Genomic DNA, 16,532 nt, shown 5'->3' on the forward strand with positions numbered 1-16,532 from the left:
CTACTGAGAAGGTAATATTTCGCTCATTCTCATGGCTGATGCCATCGCATTCCTAGCTTCGAGCCTAACGAATTGTCTGAGATTTTCCTTCCCCTCTTCTCATCCTCCAGACGGTACGGAGTACTAGGCAATCATTTGTCGGAGCCGAAACGAGACACCAGTAAAGGCAGTCTTGATTTCTGCCCAGGTGATCGTGGACGCACAGGTTGACGGCCCCTCCCAGCGGCACCAGCCTATCTCCATGTCATCCCCCCCATCCTGCCCATCCTTTTCATGCAGCTTGTCTGCAACCGTTCAGGCGCACTGACAGCTTCCAACCGGCTTTTCCGCCAGAATTGCTCGCCAAATCGCGGGCTCCAGGTATTTAATTTTCTTTTTCCCCTTTCAACTACTTTCGTGATCTTCTCTCCCAATCCTGGTTTTGTCTCTTTCTTCTATCCAGTGACGTTGTTTCGTGTGTTAAGAGAGTCCCAGTTGGGTTGGCCCATCTTGAGTTGTCCTTCGTTAGCCCCGAGGCTCTAAATTTTTAGTGAGGGTTAGAATTCCTGTCTACCCCTCCTATCTCCTTGCTTTGGGGGGGAAAGAAATTTAAGCCAATTCGGGCATATCAAAGCCTGGCAAATACGCAGGAGAGGGGGGGGGAAGTTGAAAACAATGCAAATGATCGCAACGATGTTATCTTTTGGTATTGTCTACGGTTGTGCATTCAAGCGAAGGGAAGGAGTTTATAAGAATACAGTACATTGTCAAGGAGATCAATAGTCAATAGTCTGAATGACTACCTGACCATCGGATGTTGTGGCTAGTGACCACACTACTGACCAGTACTACTAATGAGTTAGTTACTGCCTGTTACTCTTGGGGCAACCCACTTTCCAGGCTACTACAATGAACTACTACTAAGTTACAAAAAGTCTACTGGCGAGGTATACATTGCCAAATGGTTGAAACAGCACATGCAGCGGTCGAGCGGGTAGTATAGAAGATGATGGTGACGATAATGATGATCTTTTCGAGTACCAAGACAAAGAAAAAAATTACTCAAGTAGATAAATATATGAATCGAATTAACTATTTCCCCTTCTTGGACATCAAAAACACCTTCGACTCTCAAGGTACGGTACGGTACAACTCTACCAAGCCAACGCCGCCCGCCGCCGCCCGGCCAAATCAAGTCAATGGTTCCAACCCCAAAAAACAATCACCCCCTCCCCTCCTCTTCTTCCTCTTCCTAAAGACTGAATTGACTGCCAGTCTGACTGCCAGTCTGCCAGTCTGCCAGTCTGCCAGTCTGCCAGTCTGCCACAACCCAGTCCCACCTTCAAACTAAAAACCCATCGATTAACTAATGGTAATTAATCTCCATTCCCATTTCCTACCGGACTGGCACACTCACTCCCTTCAACTTACACCTCCACCACACCACTCAATCCATCTGTTGCGCCGCCCATTCGGCCACTCGGACGGAGGGTCTAAAGTCGAGTCTCCAGTCCAGTCCATGCTACTACTGTTCTCTTTTTCCCCTTCTCTTGCCTTACCCACCCCCCCCCCCCTCCCCATTCCTCTTTTTTTTTTATTTTTTTCCCTTCTCCCTTTCTTCTTCTTTCCTCTGTCTTGATTGTGTCTTTCATTTTTTTTCTATTCCTATTATTTATTTTTATTCTTGGCTCGTCGCCGATAGTCATATTTCTTACTTCTTTGCGATCTTTGAATTGAGCGCCCGACTGGTTCCCTTTCCTTCCCGGTCGCTGCGACGTGTGTTGAGCCTGTTGCTTGTTCGATCGGTCGCGACCCATCTAGCCCATGATGGACGGTGGCCAGACCTCGACCAGCGCCGCCCCTGCCGGCAATTCCAGCGATTTTGTAAGTCTTCGTCGTGATCTTCGTTAAACCCATACTCGAGAATATTGTTCTATCGTATTGTTTTACTATATGTTTCAGTTGCTAACCATCATGCTCAGGTACGGAAACTCTACAAGTGAGTCTCTCTATTTGCTTCTCCCGTTCCTTGATCGTCGCTATTCGCCTCTCATCCAACCCTGTCCTCCTCCCCGACGCCTCGCCCCCCCTCTTAGCCCTCTATTCCACCTCTGCGCCAAATCAGTGTCGACGATCGACTATACTACTTTTACCATGCATACTGACGTTCTCTAAAGGATGCTGGAGGACCCGTCCTATGCGGAAATTGTGCGATGGGGTGATGAAGGGGACAGCTTCGTCGTTTTGGAGGTACCGTGTCTCGCACCTCGCAACTTCCCCCGCGATCGCAAACCCTTTGACTAATTGCGTTCATCTTCTTAGTGTGAGAAATTCACAAAGACTATTCTGCCGAAGCACTTCAAACACAGCAACTTTGCCAGCTTCGTGCGACAACTCAACAAGTACGATTTCCACAAAGTGAGGCAGAACAACGAGGAGAATGGACAGTCACCTTATGGGCAAAATGTAAGTGTGCAGGGATGCGCAGCGGAAGCTAGTCTTATTCTAATTAGATTTGCAGGCGTGGGAATTCAAGCATCCCGAGTTCAGAGCGAACAGCAAGGAGTCGCTCGACAACATTCGCCGGAAGGCTCCCGCCCCGCGCAAACAGACCCAGACCACCGACGACTCGGTCCCCACCCAACAGATTGATCTCTTGAATCAACAGATCGTGGCACAGCAACAACAGATCCAGCACTTGTCAGACCGCTATGCGCAACTGACTGTCGATCATCAGTTGATGTTGCAGGAAGTGATGCGAGTTCAGAAAACGGTTCTCAACCACGAAAGTGTCATTCACCAGGTCATGAACTACCTACTCTCCGTCGACGCCCGTCAGCGGCGGGACAGCAAGGCGGCTGCCTCTTTCCAGGCCCAGGGTCAAGCAGGCTCGACCCTCAGCCCTTCCCAGGTGGCTACAATGGACGATGAGCCTTCTTCGCCCTTGCAGCAGGCCACCAAACTCTTGAATGATATGAACGCGGAGATCCAGTTCAACCTCGTCGGCCTCGATGGGGTTGCTGATCCGTCCAAGGCTGCCGGGGCGGTTGTACCTGCCCCTGGCATGGATGGCGCCTCACGCAATGGCGTGGTGCGCGCACCTGCTGCGGCAGCAAACCCAGCATTGGTGTACTCGAAGATGAATGGTGATGTCGAGCCCGTGGTTTATCCCGTGGGTGCGACCAATGGAATTGACCCTATGTACGGCGAGCATGTCAAGAATGTTCCCTACCCAATGCCGAAACAAGAGGTCGACGACTCTCGGAGACAACAAGTCCAGCAGGTCCAACAGGTCCAGCAAGTCCAGCAAGTACAACAGGTCCAACAAGTTCCCGACAATCGCAAGAAGAGCGCAAATGTCGATCCTGGTTGGGCCCGCAGCCCTCGTATCTTGCTTGTGGAAGACGATCAGACGTGTCGTCAGATCGGCGGAAAATTCTTATACTCATTCTCTTGTATCATCGATACCGCGGTATGCTTCTCGCAAAACTTTCTTCTCGCATTCAACGCTGACTTGGCTCTCAGCTCGATGGATTAGAGGCCGTGACGAAAGCCCAGGCCAACCCCGGATATGATTTGATTCTCATGGATATCATTATGCCTAATCTGGATGGTGTCTCCGCAACGCATCTCATCCGCCAGTTTGATAGGACTCCTATCATAGCCATGACCTCCAATATCAGGAGCGACGATATCCAGCTCTATTTCCAGCATGGTACGTCATTGCTCTCGATCTCCTGCTCATTACAGTACCACAGTAGACTGACTTGAATTAGGCATGGACGATGTCCTTCCCAAACCATTCACGCGAAAGAGTCTTCTCGATATGCTTGAGAAGCACTTGTCCCATTTGAAAGTCGCATCGCAGACTATAGAAGCTCCGCAGCCAGCCGTACCTGTCACGATGGCTGCTCAGAGCTCCGCCGCACATTCGATCAAAGAGGACAGCTCTCCAGGCCAGTCACCGGCAACATCGGTGAACAACTGGCAGTCACCGGGCCAATACCAAGGCATGGCCGCTGTACCTCATAGCATGCAGCCTGTCCCGAGTCAGTATGTTCCCACGACCCCGGGTCCCGCTGCATACGCCGTTGATCAAAACGGCGTTCAATATGCCACTCCCACTGTGGCCCTTGCCCAAGCAGCACCCGCTGCTCGGCCACAGGTACGACGGCAACTTTCAGAAATGTCGAGTGCGGGTGAAAACCCGGGCATGGCCAAGAGGCCGCGGATGTACGCACATCCAAGCCAGCCTATCGTCAGTTCCATGCAGGCCACACGAACTGGCTAGCTGACGTGCGGCTATCTTTGTATCACTCCCCGCCACTCCCACCTCCCCTTTTGCAATAGCGGTGACCCTAGATTCCATCCATCTACTTCTTCATCTCTCCGCTCGTTGAACATCCTATCCTCGAGCTCTCCATTCCATGAGTTTTCATAACCTTTTTGCGATGGTTATTGAACCATACCTTGTTGTGACATTCAGGAGTTGTGCTACATTTCTGTCCCTTTTGGAATTATACGATATATCACGGTGTCGGGGCGCGTCTTATCATTTGCATCTGATTTGGGGACCCGCTTGCAGCAAAGCTGGTCGGTTGTTATTCGTATAGGGTGACTGGGCTAGTTCTGAAGGTCTCTGTTTCCTGGCATCCAGGTTCGTGGGCCCGTTCACGGGCCCACGGACTGGCAGCATGAGTATCATCTTTTTGTACGTATTATCAGTTTTGTGGATCGTTGAGGCGCTGGCATCTGTGTAATCCCATTGTGGGGTGCAGGCAATTTCTCTCTTACGTCTTTGTTATCTTATCGAAGTTGCAGAAAAGCTGCTTCCAAGAAGATTTGTGATCAAGATACATACAACAGCATTCCTATGCATCAATACCATACAGCTTCTTTCCATAAAGCAGTCGATTGAGTTGATTCTCGAAGCCAGGAAATGTTGTTTCAGTTGAGTCCGTACAGCACACGTAAGCTACCAAAAAGGGATACATCTACAGTACCGTGGACACCACTTTTTAGACTCATTTGGCCCTCAGAGGGGCAGATCTGATCCTCGCCCACCGCAACCCAAGCTTTCAGCGGCCCCCCGATCGAGCGTTCATCAGCTAAATTATGGCAGCTTGAGTTCTAGACCCACGGTTCCTGAACAAGGGGGATTCCTTTGAGTCCAGGAGGGCCCAGACCGTGGATGACGTTCTGGACTCGACAACTCCCAACTGCGGTTAGCAGCTGTGGCTGAGGGCTCTCCCGTCACATGACACAGTTTCCCACGTGACCCATCGCGACAGCAATGAGCTTCGGCAAACAAAGCAAACAGGTCGCAAGGTGGGATGAAGTCTGACTCCGACGGAGGGACAAAGGCTTGGCGGAGATTTTGTGACTCTCTCTCCAACGCGGTTGTCACTTTGCGTCGGCATCACCCCCGTGAGCTTCATCTTCGAGCTAACGAACTCTCTCTCAGCTCCGGAGAAGACTCTTTACGCGCTTGGGTAAGGCTTGGCAGAGTCAAAAACTACAAAAGTTGCCAGAAGAAAAGCCTTAGTTTATACTTCTGAAATTATCCGATGTGAGTTTGTGCTCTTTTGTGTCCGCTGGGCTCAATGTCTCCTTCCGGGCCGCGAATGAAATCATGCTGAGATACGACTACTTTAGATGGGTCCGAAGAAAGGTGGCGCACCGAAGCAGAGGGGAAATGCTGCGGAGACGGTAGAGGAGACGCTCCAGGCGGTGGTATGCTTGGTTTTCATGAAAACGTTATTTATGAGGAGATCCCGGCCGGCCGGCTCGGGCATCGAAGCTGGGCTTTGGCTGATCATTCTGGTGGTTTGTGATTTAGGTGCTTGCGGATACCTTTGAGACGAGATTTGAGCCCTTCACTCTGGAAAGACCTCGGGTACGTTGTGTGCTGTGTTTGGAAAGTCTGGCGGGGAGGGCAAAGGAATCATGAGTATACGTGGGCTAACACCTCTTGGCGGAGGATATAGTGTCTCTTGACGCTCGCGAACACTCCTCTTATCGAATATACCCTTGAGTTCCTTGCCAATGCGGGTGTCGAGGATGTCTTCCTATACGGTGGTGCGCATTCGGATCAGCTGGAGCGATATATCAAGTATGTGGATCGAATTTCGGGGAAGGCTGGCGGCGCATTTTCGCGTGCATGTTGAGATTGATGCTGTGAGGCTGACAAAGAGGTGTTGGATAGTGCGTCGAAGTGGAGAGCGCCCTCGTCGCCCTTCAAGCAGCTGACTTTCCTCAAGTCGACGTCAACCTCGGTCGGAGATGTCATGCGTGATCTGGATGGCAAGCACCTGATTACCGGAGATTTCATCGTCGTCAGCGGCGATGTCATCAGCAACCTGCCGATCGAAGGCGCCTTGGCCAAGCACCGTGCTCGTCGCGAAGCCGACAAGAATGCGATCATGACTATGATCCTGCGGGAAGCCGGCCGCAACCACCGGACCAAGGCCTCTTCCGTGTCCCCCGTCTTTGTGATCGACCCGACCAAGGACCGTTGTCTGCACTACGAGGAGATTGACCAACACAACCCCGATTCCACGCGCCTGAACATCGAACCGGAAATCATCACTTCACACCAGGAAATCGACTTGCGCCAGGACCTGATCGACTGCAACATCGATATCTGCACGCCTGATGTGCTGAGTCTCTGGTCCGACAGCTTCGATTACCAGGCGCCGCGCAAGCAGTTCTTGTTCGGTGTGTTGAAAGATTACGAGCTGAACGGCAAGACGATTCACACGCACATCATCAAGGACCACTATGCGGCCCGCGTGAGGAACCTGAAGGCGTACGATGCTATCAGCAAGGATATCATCTCCCGATGGACGTATCCTCTTTGCCCCGACACCAACCTCCTTCCAGGACACAACTACGAGCTCCGCAAGGGAAGCCTGTACCAGGAACAGGGCGTGACTCTGGCCCGCTCGTGTGTCATCGGCCGCCGAACGGTTATCGGCCAGGGAACGAGTATCGGGGACAAGACGACGGTCAAGGATACAGTTCTCGGCCGGGACTGCAAGATTGGCAAGAACGTCACCTTGGAAGGTGCCTACATCTGGGACGGTGCGGTGATTGGTGACGGAACGACAGTCAGACAGGCCATCGTTGCCGACCGGGCAGTCGTTGGAAAGAACTGTACCGTCGAGCCTGGTGCTCTCATCTCTTTTGGCGTGGAGATTGCCGACGGAATTAAGGTTACCGAGGGACTGCGCATCACGAAAGCACCCAGAGACGAGGACGACGGTGTACCCACTAGCGAGCCTGAGATTGTCGGTGAAGGGGGTACGGGCTACGAATATGTTCCCTACGAAGATGAGGATGAGGATGACACAGCCAGTAACGCCTCGTCAGGATTGAGTAAGTACTTTCCCTTCGGCTGAATGCCTGATTCTCGCTAACCGTACACCTGCAGTCTACAACATGGCACATCTCTCGCTATCCACCGACTCCATCTCCACACTTTCATCAGAGATTTCCGACTTTGGCGGCTCCCGCTCTGGGAGCTTTAGTACTACGATGTCTGATGATGAGGATTCGGACCACTTTGTACACGATGCTGCGGCCAGCGTCTATGACAGTCTGCGGGAAGGCGTCACGTCGGATGTGGTTCAGCTGGAACTGGTTAGTCTGCGTATGACGGCCAACGCCTCGGACCACCAGGTTCGCCGCGCCGTGGTCTCCGCGTTCATGAAGCGGGTGGCGCAGTTGATGGAAGGTGGAAAGGGCGCCGGAGAGGCGGTCCGAGAGATCTTCGGCAAGTACCGGGAAATCGTCGAGCGGGCCTTGTTCGACCGCGAGCGTGAAGACAAGCCCGACCAGGTTGACCTGCTTGTCCTCCTTCAGCAGGACTTGGTGCACCGCAGCCGTGGCGATACGGTTCTCTTGTTCATCGCTAAGGAGCTGTACGACTTGGAAATCATTGACGAGGAAGCCTACGAGCAATGGTGGGACGATGAGCGCTCGAGCAGCACCGAGGAGATGCGCCAAGTGCGCAGCCAAGCACAGCAGTTTGTTGACTGGTTGGCCAATGCTGAGGAGGAGGAGAGTAGTGAAGAGGAAGAGAGCGAGGAGGAGGAAGATGACGACTGAATGAATGACCTAGACTGTGGCATATAGACTGCTTTCAAGATCCAAGCTACGATCATGATCGGTCAACGATGATATACACCTTGTGATACCTGGGTACCTAGGTGCCTGAAATAACAGGCTACAAATTTAGCGGTCAGATGCTATGTGGAGAGTAGATTTTAGTTATGGGATGCGTCATTCCTCTGGAAAAACGGGGCTGTAGCTGAGGTTATTCGACTTGCGACATATTCAACTCGGAAATCACCTCCCCCCGATCCTAGTAACAATTGATCCGCCAGGGGGTGTAGGTGGTACGGGGTCAGTAACTAGGCTGAATGGCTCTGCAGCCTGCATCCGTCCCCACTTTGGAGCCTCAAGGTGACATATAAAGTCCCTTTTTTGATGTCAGCTGTGTTCTCTCTCCTTTCTCCTGACCTGAGTTGGGAGCTCGCCAGTTTTGCACCCTGAGGCGACAGATTTATCGTTGCATGATTTCGGTCTTCATCAACTCAAGTCTGAAGAGGACTGACGAGTTGTATTGTCTGTTCGGGTTGTGAGCGGTAAGGTGGTTTTCCGAAGGAGCTGAGCAGAGAGAGCAAGTCAAGGCGGCCGGACCAAGTGATCTGCCCCCACATCATCTCATTCTCTCCCCTCCCTCCCTCTCTCTCTCTCTCCCGTGACGTCCATCCGCTCCCTTAGTGACACCCACTCATCCACTCACCCACCCTGACTACCACCACTACCACATCCGCGCTTCTTCTCCTTCTTTTCCATTTCCTCCACCCCTCTCCAGATTGATAACCTCAAGCTACGCATCGATCATATTGAGAACTAATCCTGCACGATTCCCCACCACGGACTCCTTCCTTTCCCTTCCATCCCACCCTTCGGATCTCGGAAAATTTACCTCACCCTGATTCCTCGGTAGGCTGTGACTGTGTTGCCCCGGTAAAAAAGGAAGGTCTCGACCAACCATCTCGAGACCGACTTTTTTTTCGTGTCAACACAAACCCCGGCTTGCCAACGGACTCTGCCCAAAGCTATTCACCACGCCTCCCCTCACGAGAAAGAGAAAGGCGGCCGAGGCGACGCTTGTAGACAACGCGACCACAGCAGCAGCGACAGCCGCCACCACCACCTCCTCCGATACTAACGTCGCCTTCGCGCCCGCCGCCACCGCACCCTGCTCTTCTGACAAATCCACCCGGAAAAAGCTCAAGTCGACCGACCGGGACCCCGACACCGAATCCCTTGCTGCGATCTCCAACGGCCTCTCGGATCTGTTGGAGGAGGAGAAGAAGTCGAAGGCGACTGATCTCGTTACCCCTGCGTCGACCAGCATGGAGTCCGACGAGGATTTCATGAGCGTCGGTTCCAGTCCCGATGACTTTCTAGACACCCAAGGCAGTGATGTCGAGAGCCTGGGCGACGGTACGTGATGATGCTAGCTCCCAATGCTCTCCCTCTCCTACACTTCTTCTGCCTTGTGCGTCGATCGTAACACTGACCCGTGTTGTTCCTGGGAAAACAGATTTCGGTGACGACTTTGACGGCGGGTTCTCCAAAGACAAGGATATCATCGCGACGAAACGGAAGCCGTACGAGGTGGAATTCAAAGTCTTGAGCCCGGACGATATCGAGCGGCAGCAGAATGTGCAGATCAACGAGGTTTCCTCGATTCTCGGCCTGCCCCCAGAGTCGTCGGCCATCCTGTTGCGGTACGGACGGTGGAAACGCGAGAAGTTGATCGAGTCGTATATGGATCATCCAGAAGAGACCCTGGAGGAGGCGGGCCTGGGGACCAATTTTGAGGGAACGCCGAAGACCGAGGTGGTATCCGGGTTCGTGTGTGAGATTTGCTGCGAGGATGGCGACGAGCTCGAGACGTATGCTATGCGCTGCGGGCACCGCTTCTGCGTTGACTGCTATCGCCACTACCTGGCCCAGAAGATACGCGGGGAGGGTGAGGCAGCGCGGATCGAATGTCCCGGCAATGACTGTCACATGATTGTGGACTCGAAATCATTAGGATTGCTTGTGACGGATGATCTACGGGAAAGGTAAGATGGACCTGATTTTAAGGGGGATGTTGCTCACAACGCTGATGTTTTCTGGCAGATACAAAGCTCTTCTCATGCGGACGTACGTCGACGACAAAGATAATCTCAAATGGTGCCCTGCACCGGAATGTGTATATGCGGTGGACTGTCCTATCAAGCAGCGTGATCTGCGCCGCATTGTGCCCACAGTCCAGTGCGACTGTAAGCACTACTTCTGTTTTGGATGTACACTCAACGACCATCAGCCTGCACCATGCATGCTGGTCAAGATGTGGCTGAAGAAGTGTGAGGATGATTCCGAGACCGCGAACTGGATCTCCGCCAACACGAAAGAGTGCCCGAGATGCCATTCAACGATCGAGAAGAACGGTGGCTGCAACCACATGACGTGTCGAAAGTGCAAGCATGAGTTTTGCTGGATGTGTATGGGACTGTGGTCGGAGCATGGCACTAGCTGGTACAACTGCAACCGGTACGAGGAGAAATCCGGGTCCGAGGCCCGCACTGCGCAGGCGCGATCTCGGGAGTCGCTGGAGCGGTACCTCCACTACTACAACCGATATGCCAACCACGAGCAGTCGGCCAAGCTGGATAAGGACCTGTACCTGAAGACGGAGAAGAAGATGACCAGTCTTCAGTCGCAATCCGGTCTCTCGTGGATCGAAGTCCAGTTTCTGGACACCGCATCGCAGGCACTGCAACAATGCCGACAGACCCTGAAGTGGACGTATGCGTTTGCCTACTACCTCGCGCGCAACAACCTGACCGAGATCTTCGAGGACAATCAGAAGGATCTAGAGATGGCCGTGGAGAGTCTGAGTGAGATGTTCGAGAAACCGGTACCAGAGCTCGCAAAACTGAAGGTCGATATTTTGGACAAAACGGCTTACTGTAACAAACGGCGGGTGATTTTGCTGAGCGACACAGCAGAGAATTTGAAAAATGGTACGTTCTTCCCTTTCTTTGTTTCCTCATACTTGGGGTGAATGGTTCACTGATTTTCGATCAACAGGAGAATGGTCATTTAATGTGGATTGGTAGAGAACAGACATACTCAACTCCTTCCCCTCCATCCCCCTTCCCGTGCAACTAGAAGCAAGCATAAGAAATCACGACGTGCATGACAAAAAACCAGCGCATATGGATTGTTTTCTCTCTTCATCATCGATACTTATATTCAACTCTTGTTTATCCCAGACAGGCGCACCCCCGATTGTTCCCTACTGTATGTATCTCTATACATGACTACTTGCAGGGCGAGACCATTTTCTGTTTGCACTCATCCTCTATGTATGTGATACTGGCCGCCTTATTTTATTATTACAGTCTGTCTTTTTTTTCGCAAGCCGATAAGGTTGCGAGGATGTTATATTTATATTCTGATTCGTCTTGCAACTGGCGACCTCTCTTCTTAGCATGTGCATTTTCTTGAAACTGTTTTTCATGGAAAAGAGGTATTGAACATGCTGCGTCTCAGAAACTTCTCGATTAGCTGGAATGACACAAAGATAGCTAAGTTTACATGTTTGGCCAGGGTTACTGAATGAACTCAGGTTGGAACCAAGTTCTTGTTTTAATGGTTAGATGTGCACGTCTCATTCTATCCCGTAGTGGCGACAACTACAGAAGAGCAGTTGTTAGTGAGTATCATAGTGCCGGAAGTAAATAGCTCTCACACAGGAAGCGGGACGGGGAGGAAGAACTGAGCCTTGAACTAACTAGACTAGACAGACAGTAAGTCAGGTGCTTCATGTGCCGTGTTTCTATCTCCTCGGAACTTTTCGATCCTGATGGGTCTCAAGTCTTGACTCTCCTTTTTTGGCCCCTGGTTTAGGTAATTGATCCATCGATTTTAATTCTTCCATTTCCCTTCTGGAATAGAATGTCCCACTCTTTTTTTCTTTGTCGCGGCTGAGTCCTGACAGACAGGATTGATCTTAGATTCTGGATGGAGTACAGAGTAGTCTGCAGGATGTAGGAGATGATCAGGTTGGGATTGATTGGGGATCATCTATTTTTTTTCTGGTTGAGTTTCTTTACCAGGCCTTTTTTTTTTCTCTCGAATTCTCTACGGGCTTCCATAGTACGTCTACTAAGTGGCTGTAGAGATTATAGGGTTTTACTTTGAGTCGTTCTGTCTGGTGTTGGGAGGGTATACTCAATCATACTAGGAAGAGGATGTCCGAAATCTCAATCAGATAAGACAGCGACAATCAAAGGAACCCGGGTTCAAGGTTCCCGTCCTTTTTTTTTTTTTTTCACTTTTCGGATCATCGGGGACGCCTAGCCCCGAGAGGGAAAAGCCAACTGGTGGGTCACCAATGAATGATTCCTCCGCGGTTCGGCGGTTGGATTAGACTGCTCTACCACTAACGTTGCTGGCACTAGAAAAGATGGGAAAGAAAGCCTAGCTTTTCAGTACAGTGGAATCGAGAAGGTGGCGGAAGTGCTTTGGAGGGTGCGATGTTAGATCTGTGACTTTGTGGCTCAGAAGAGGCAGGCCCAGTTTGTCAGCCTTGAGCAGAAAAGTAACACATTACAACTGTTCATGACATGTGGGCATGAGGGCAAAGCTCCGTCATCGGACTGGGGACGAGATGCCTCGGTGTACACAGTAAGATTATTGCCTAAGCTTGGGAGGCTAGCCTGTTCTAGGTCGGGGTAGCTGATTCAGCGATCCCGACCGGGGAGAGGGAGAAGAATACCGAGAGAAAATCAGGACTGTCGCGATGAACGAAAGAAGTAATACAAAGAGAAGAATTTTATTGAGAAGGACAATGTGCCTCTATGTGATGATATTGTACCTATATTGGGCAACCCAAAGCACAGTTGGAGTGAGAAATCGCGTGGCTAATTGTACCCCATCTCAATCCATCTACTTACTCACTTATCTGATATGATCGACTCGAGGGACAATCAGAAGTCACAGCTACTGTGACAACTAAGGATCAAGCTTGCAGGAAGCATATTAGCATGATAGTACGCCGTACTCTGTAACACCACTGCATGAATCAGAATGGTTCCCAAATCAGTTTGGCTCACTGCCGGACTCTCTTTCTCTCTCTCGTTCAGATCATGACCGTACCATTACCGGACATTCCGCTTTCATACCTCGTTGTAGCTCCCGAGTCCCAGTTGGCCCCAGTCTAGCCTGGAAGGGTCAGGTACCATACCGTCAGAATGGTAACCAGTCGGTACGGGATATTTGCTGCTATCGGCCTGCAGGCGGACTTTTTTAGTTCACCATCCCAAGAATTATCAGCATTTCTTCTTTTCCTGCCTTCTCTCCATCTCTCCCCTCATCTTCCCTACCCCATTGATTCTTCCCCGTACTTACTCGGGTTGAGGCTGGTCTCTCTACTATCTCCTTGTTCTCCTTCCTCTTCTGCATCTCCTTACAGTTCCTCGAGAAACGCCCTCCCCTTCTCCCTACCGCTATACCCACTTTCCCAGTCCCCTCCGCCCGGATCGGCCTTCCCTCTCCGCTCCGCAAAGTCCGTTTTTCTGCGTCGGCATTTTCGGGCCTACAGCTTTGAGAACCAACTCTCCTCGATCGCCCCTCGGAGCTCCCTTCGCGTTTCTTCTTCCACGTATCTCGTCGCTTCGTAGCACTCGCTACGCCCAGAATACCTCAAGAGCTCAATGGCGGTCCCCGAACAGATCCCCGGGCAAGAATATGAGTATGTGGCTCCTGTCCGCTCTCCAGTCCACATTTCCCTGCCTTGGTCGGCAATGGCCTCCACCATCCGTGGACTCAAAACACATCTGCGGAAGGGGGGCATTCTAGGTCACAGTTTTCGCTATACTCCGTAACTGGAACTGCGCTGCTTGGCTACGAATCGCCAAAGAGCAGGAAATAACGGCACACCTTTTTTGTGTAATGACCACCCGCTAACCGCAGCCTGATGATGACAGCTATGAAGCCCTCCCCTCCAACTACGGCTTAGGCGCCAATATGTTGGCTGGCGCCTTTGCAGGAATTGCAGTACGTGCTAGGACGAGCAGAAACTTATCTTTGAAGTGGCTGGGGTGTGCTGACCATGGGGGTCCTTGTTTTAGGAACACTCTGTCATGTATCCGGTAGACTTGTTGAAGGTATGTGGCTCATGCGAATTGTGGCACCAGATGCGAGCTTGCAGAGGCAGTGCGCAGGAATCTCAACTTGGCTGGGGGAAACTAAAACCTTGACAGACTCGCATGCAAATCTTGCATCCTACGACTGGAGGGCTCTACACAGGCTTGACTAATGCGGTTTCGACGATTTACCGGATTGAGGGCTGGCGGACACTGTGGAAGGGTGTCTCGAGTGTGATCGTTGGCGCTGGTGAGTTTTTTGCGAGAGCAGCAGGATCGGAAATTTGGACGAAGTCTGACTGGTGTTTCCCCCTCGGACAGGTCCCGCTCACGCCGTGTACTTTGGAACATATGAGATGGTGAAGGAGATGGCGGGTGGTAATGTCGACGACGGCCATCACCCGGTCGCGGCAGGTGAGTTGCAATTTCCGCAGATGTGAAGCGACACGGGCGCGATGGCTGACTGGCCATAAACTACTAGCTCTGAGCGGTGCTTCTGCGACTATCGCTAGCGATGCCTTGATGAATCCCTTTGACGGTGAGTTTTTGTGCGACTGCTCGACTTCGCAAAGCAGCCTCTGACTCCGCGCAGTGATCAAGCAACGTATGCAGGTGCATGGTTCGGTACACAAGAGTCTCCTTCAATGTGCCCGGTCTGTTTACCGCACGGAAGGTTTCCAGGCATTCTATGTCTCCTATCCCACTACCCTCTGCATGACTGTCCCCTTCACCGCCACTCAGTTTGTCGCCTACGAGTCCATTTCCAAGATCATGAACCCGTCGCAGGATTACGACCCGTTCACGCACTGTATGGCCGGTGGTCTGGCGGGTGCCTTTGCGGCCGGTCTGACCACCCCGCTCGACGTGGTGAAGACGCTGCTGCAAACTCGGGGTTTGGCGCAAAACGAGGAAATCCGCTCGGCCAAGGGTCTGTTCAACGCGGCGGCCATCATTAAGCGGCAGTTTGGCTGGAAGGGCTTCCTGCGTGGCGCTCGGCCCCGCATCATTTCCACCATGCCCAGTACCGCTATTTGCTGGTGAGATCGATCCGGCACCAAACTCTTGGAGAAATATTTCGCTGATCGTATTTATCTAGGACCTCCTACGAGATGGCCAAGGCCTATTTCAAGGGCCAGCCGGACAACTAAGCCCACCTTTTCATTTTTTCCTCAACGGCCCAATCGCATGAATCCGACACACTTCAGCTTCCCAACCCACTTCTTCGCTTCCCTTCCTCTGCACCTGATCCCCCGGGGAGAAACACGCAACAACCCCCTCCCGCCTTTGCATCGCTTCCCCCTCCTAAAAAACATTCAAGGATAGAAATAATAAAATCACGACTCAGAAAATAGCCCAAAATGCTTCGAATCGATGGAGAGAAAAAAGAACGAACCTATTATCCAATGCATCACATGCGAGGAGAAAGGCAGACATTGCAGAAGACAGGGTCCCCCCGGTGACACTATCTGGGCGCTGATATAGGGGGCTTTTTCCTCTTCCGATGTTTCTCTCGCTCCTGGTTCCTCTGTCCCCTGCTTGGTTCTCTGTCTTGCTACACACTCACTCCCGTCATTTCGAGTGTCAATATCATCATCATCATTATCATCACCACCACCACCAGCACTACCACCACCACTATACCCCCGACATTTTACATATCGCCAAGTCCGAAGCCAAGACGGGGAGACTCCGAGGGACTCCCAGTCTATCTCCGAGCTGAGCTGGAACCCTACTTATATTACTCTTCTGACGTGTTATTTTTCAATTTTCTTGATCTGGATGGGGGTTTCTGTTTGGCTGGATGAGTTGGCTAGATGGCGAAAAGTGGACCATCGGGGTGTGGATTGGCGGTTGCGCAGCTGCTGTAATTACTGCTGCTTCTTGGTTGGTTCGAGGCCTTCTGATTTCACTGGGCCTGATGTATGCTTAACTGGTAGGCGTTGACGGGACGCAAGGGGGAAATATCTGGACGATTTTCCTTTTTTTTTTGGACTGTCACGTTGGACTACTACATCTTCTTCCTCTCTGCGCTGCACTGCATTTTATTCTTAGTCTTTGCTGCGCCGCTCGGGATACACTGCGATTGATTCATTGTGAATAAATTTCTGTATGTACGTTATATAGAGAGAAACTGCAGGAAGAGGCTGATTGGATTTGTTGGTTGGTTTTGAAGTGGATGGAATGATCCAAAATATGAGACCCTTTTTATTAATGATTAATGAGAGGAGGCGAAGAGGCACTGCAAAGAGAAGGAGGGGAAGAAAGCTGAGCGTCCAACGAACGACGTCACTGGGAAAAATCGGAAAAAGAACATCCCCAGACCGAACCCGG

At 51.5% G+C, this 16,532-nt stretch overlaps 6 protein-coding genes across 6 annotated transcripts; 5 read left to right on the forward strand and 1 right to left on the reverse strand.

Moving 5' to 3' along the window:
• Positions 1-1,416: 1,416 nt before the first annotated feature.
• BO95DRAFT_123342 (uncharacterized protein) lies at positions 1,417-1,986 on the reverse strand. Its single transcript, XM_025580460.1, has one exon. The coding sequence runs from the start codon at positions 1,794-1,796 to the stop codon at positions 1,473-1,475; it is 324 nt and encodes a 107-aa protein (XP_025442597.1). The 5' UTR covers positions 1,797-1,986; the 3' UTR covers positions 1,417-1,472.
• Positions 1,712-4,525, forward strand: skn7 (putative stress response transcription factor SrrA/Skn7). The gene is made up of 7 exons (XM_025580459.1): positions 1,712-1,863; positions 1,962-1,978; positions 2,157-2,229; positions 2,302-2,445; positions 2,501-3,451; positions 3,505-3,694; positions 3,756-4,525. The coding sequence occupies exons 1-7, from the start codon at positions 1,804-1,806 to the stop codon at positions 4,268-4,270; spliced, it is 1,950 nt and encodes a 649-aa protein (XP_025442598.1). The 5' UTR covers positions 1,712-1,803; the 3' UTR covers positions 4,271-4,525.
• An 817-nt stretch (positions 4,526-5,342) lies between these two features.
• On the forward strand, positions 5,343-8,243 carry BO95DRAFT_442464 (translation initiation factor eIF2B catalytic subunit epsilon). The gene is made up of 6 exons (XM_025586432.1): positions 5,343-5,548; positions 5,635-5,712; positions 5,819-5,875; positions 5,967-6,091; positions 6,185-7,356; positions 7,412-8,243. Exons 2-6 carry the CDS (start codon positions 5,635-5,637, stop codon positions 8,086-8,088), a joined length of 2,109 nt encoding a protein of 702 aa, XP_025442599.1. The 5' UTR covers positions 5,343-5,548; the 3' UTR covers positions 8,089-8,243.
• A 1,164-nt stretch (positions 8,244-9,407) lies between these two features.
• On the forward strand, positions 9,408-11,168 carry BO95DRAFT_431621 (RING finger protein; the record flags this gene model as incomplete). Its single annotated transcript, XM_025585020.1, has 4 exons — positions 9,408-9,498; positions 9,599-10,127; positions 10,186-11,072; positions 11,140-11,168. 4 exons carry the CDS (start codon positions 9,408-9,410, stop codon positions 11,166-11,168), a joined length of 1,536 nt encoding a protein of 511 aa, XP_025442600.1.
• A 2,010-nt stretch (positions 11,169-13,178) lies between these two features.
• BO95DRAFT_123437 (uncharacterized protein) lies at positions 13,179-13,952 on the forward strand. Its single transcript, XM_025580462.1, has one exon. It carries the CDS (start codon positions 13,308-13,310, stop codon positions 13,734-13,736), a length of 429 nt encoding a protein of 142 aa, XP_025442601.1. The 5' UTR covers positions 13,179-13,307; the 3' UTR covers positions 13,737-13,952.
• Positions 13,569-15,526, forward strand: mrsA (putative mitochondrial carrier protein). Its single transcript, XM_025580461.1, has 8 exons — positions 13,569-13,807; positions 14,043-14,112; positions 14,187-14,222; positions 14,319-14,451; positions 14,523-14,615; positions 14,683-14,739; positions 14,794-15,238; positions 15,298-15,526. Exons 1-8 carry the CDS (start codon positions 13,770-13,772, stop codon positions 15,347-15,349), a joined length of 924 nt encoding a protein of 307 aa, XP_025442602.1. The 5' UTR covers positions 13,569-13,769; the 3' UTR covers positions 15,350-15,526.
• The last annotated feature ends 1,006 nt before the right edge of the window (positions 15,527-16,532 follow it).

The sequence above is a fragment of the Aspergillus brunneoviolaceus genome, assembly GCF_003184695.1.
Source record: "Aspergillus brunneoviolaceus CBS 621.78 unplaced genomic scaffold BO95scaffold_31, whole genome shotgun sequence".
Lineage (NCBI taxonomy): Eukaryota > Fungi > Ascomycota > Eurotiomycetes > Eurotiales > Aspergillaceae > Aspergillus > Aspergillus brunneoviolaceus.

Excerpts from the sequence above, each read along its gene's own strand:
- BO95DRAFT_123437 (XM_025580462.1), top strand. The coding sequence starts at position 13,308 with ATGGTAACCAGTCGGTACGGGATATTTGCTGCTATCGGCCTGCAGGCG.
- BO95DRAFT_442464 (XM_025586432.1), top strand. The coding sequence starts at position 5,635 with ATGGGTCCGAAGAAAGGTGGCGCACCGAAGCAGAGGGGAAATGCTGCG. Across the intron at positions 5,713-5,818 it reads AGGAGACGCTCCAGGCGGTG|GTGCTTGCGGATACCTTTGA; the intron begins GTATGCTTGGTT and ends TTTGTGATTTAG. Across the intron at positions 7,357-7,411 it reads TAACGCCTCGTCAGGATTGA|TCTACAACATGGCACATCTC; the intron begins GTAAGTACTTTC and ends GTACACCTGCAG.
- BO95DRAFT_123342 (XM_025580460.1), bottom strand. The coding sequence starts at position 1,796 with ATGGGTCGCGACCGATCGAACAAGCAACAGGCTCAACACACGTCGCAG.
- mrsA (XM_025580461.1), top strand. The coding sequence starts at position 13,770 with ATGGCGGTCCCCGAACAGATCCCCGGGCAAGAATATGA. Across the intron at positions 14,452-14,522 it reads GAGTGTGATCGTTGGCGCTG|GTCCCGCTCACGCCGTGTAC; the intron begins GTGAGTTTTTTG and ends CCCCTCGGACAG. Across the intron at positions 14,740-14,793 it reads CTTGATGAATCCCTTTGACG|TGATCAAGCAACGTATGCAG; the intron begins GTGAGTTTTTGT and ends GACTCCGCGCAG.
- skn7 (XM_025580459.1), top strand. The coding sequence starts at position 1,804 with ATGATGGACGGTGGCCAGACCTCGACCAGCGCCGCCCCTGCCGGCAAT. Across the intron at positions 2,230-2,301 it reads ACAGCTTCGTCGTTTTGGAG|TGTGAGAAATTCACAAAGAC; the intron begins GTACCGTGTCTC and ends TCATCTTCTTAG. Across the intron at positions 3,452-3,504 it reads CTTGTATCATCGATACCGCG|CTCGATGGATTAGAGGCCGT; the intron begins GTATGCTTCTCG and ends CTTGGCTCTCAG.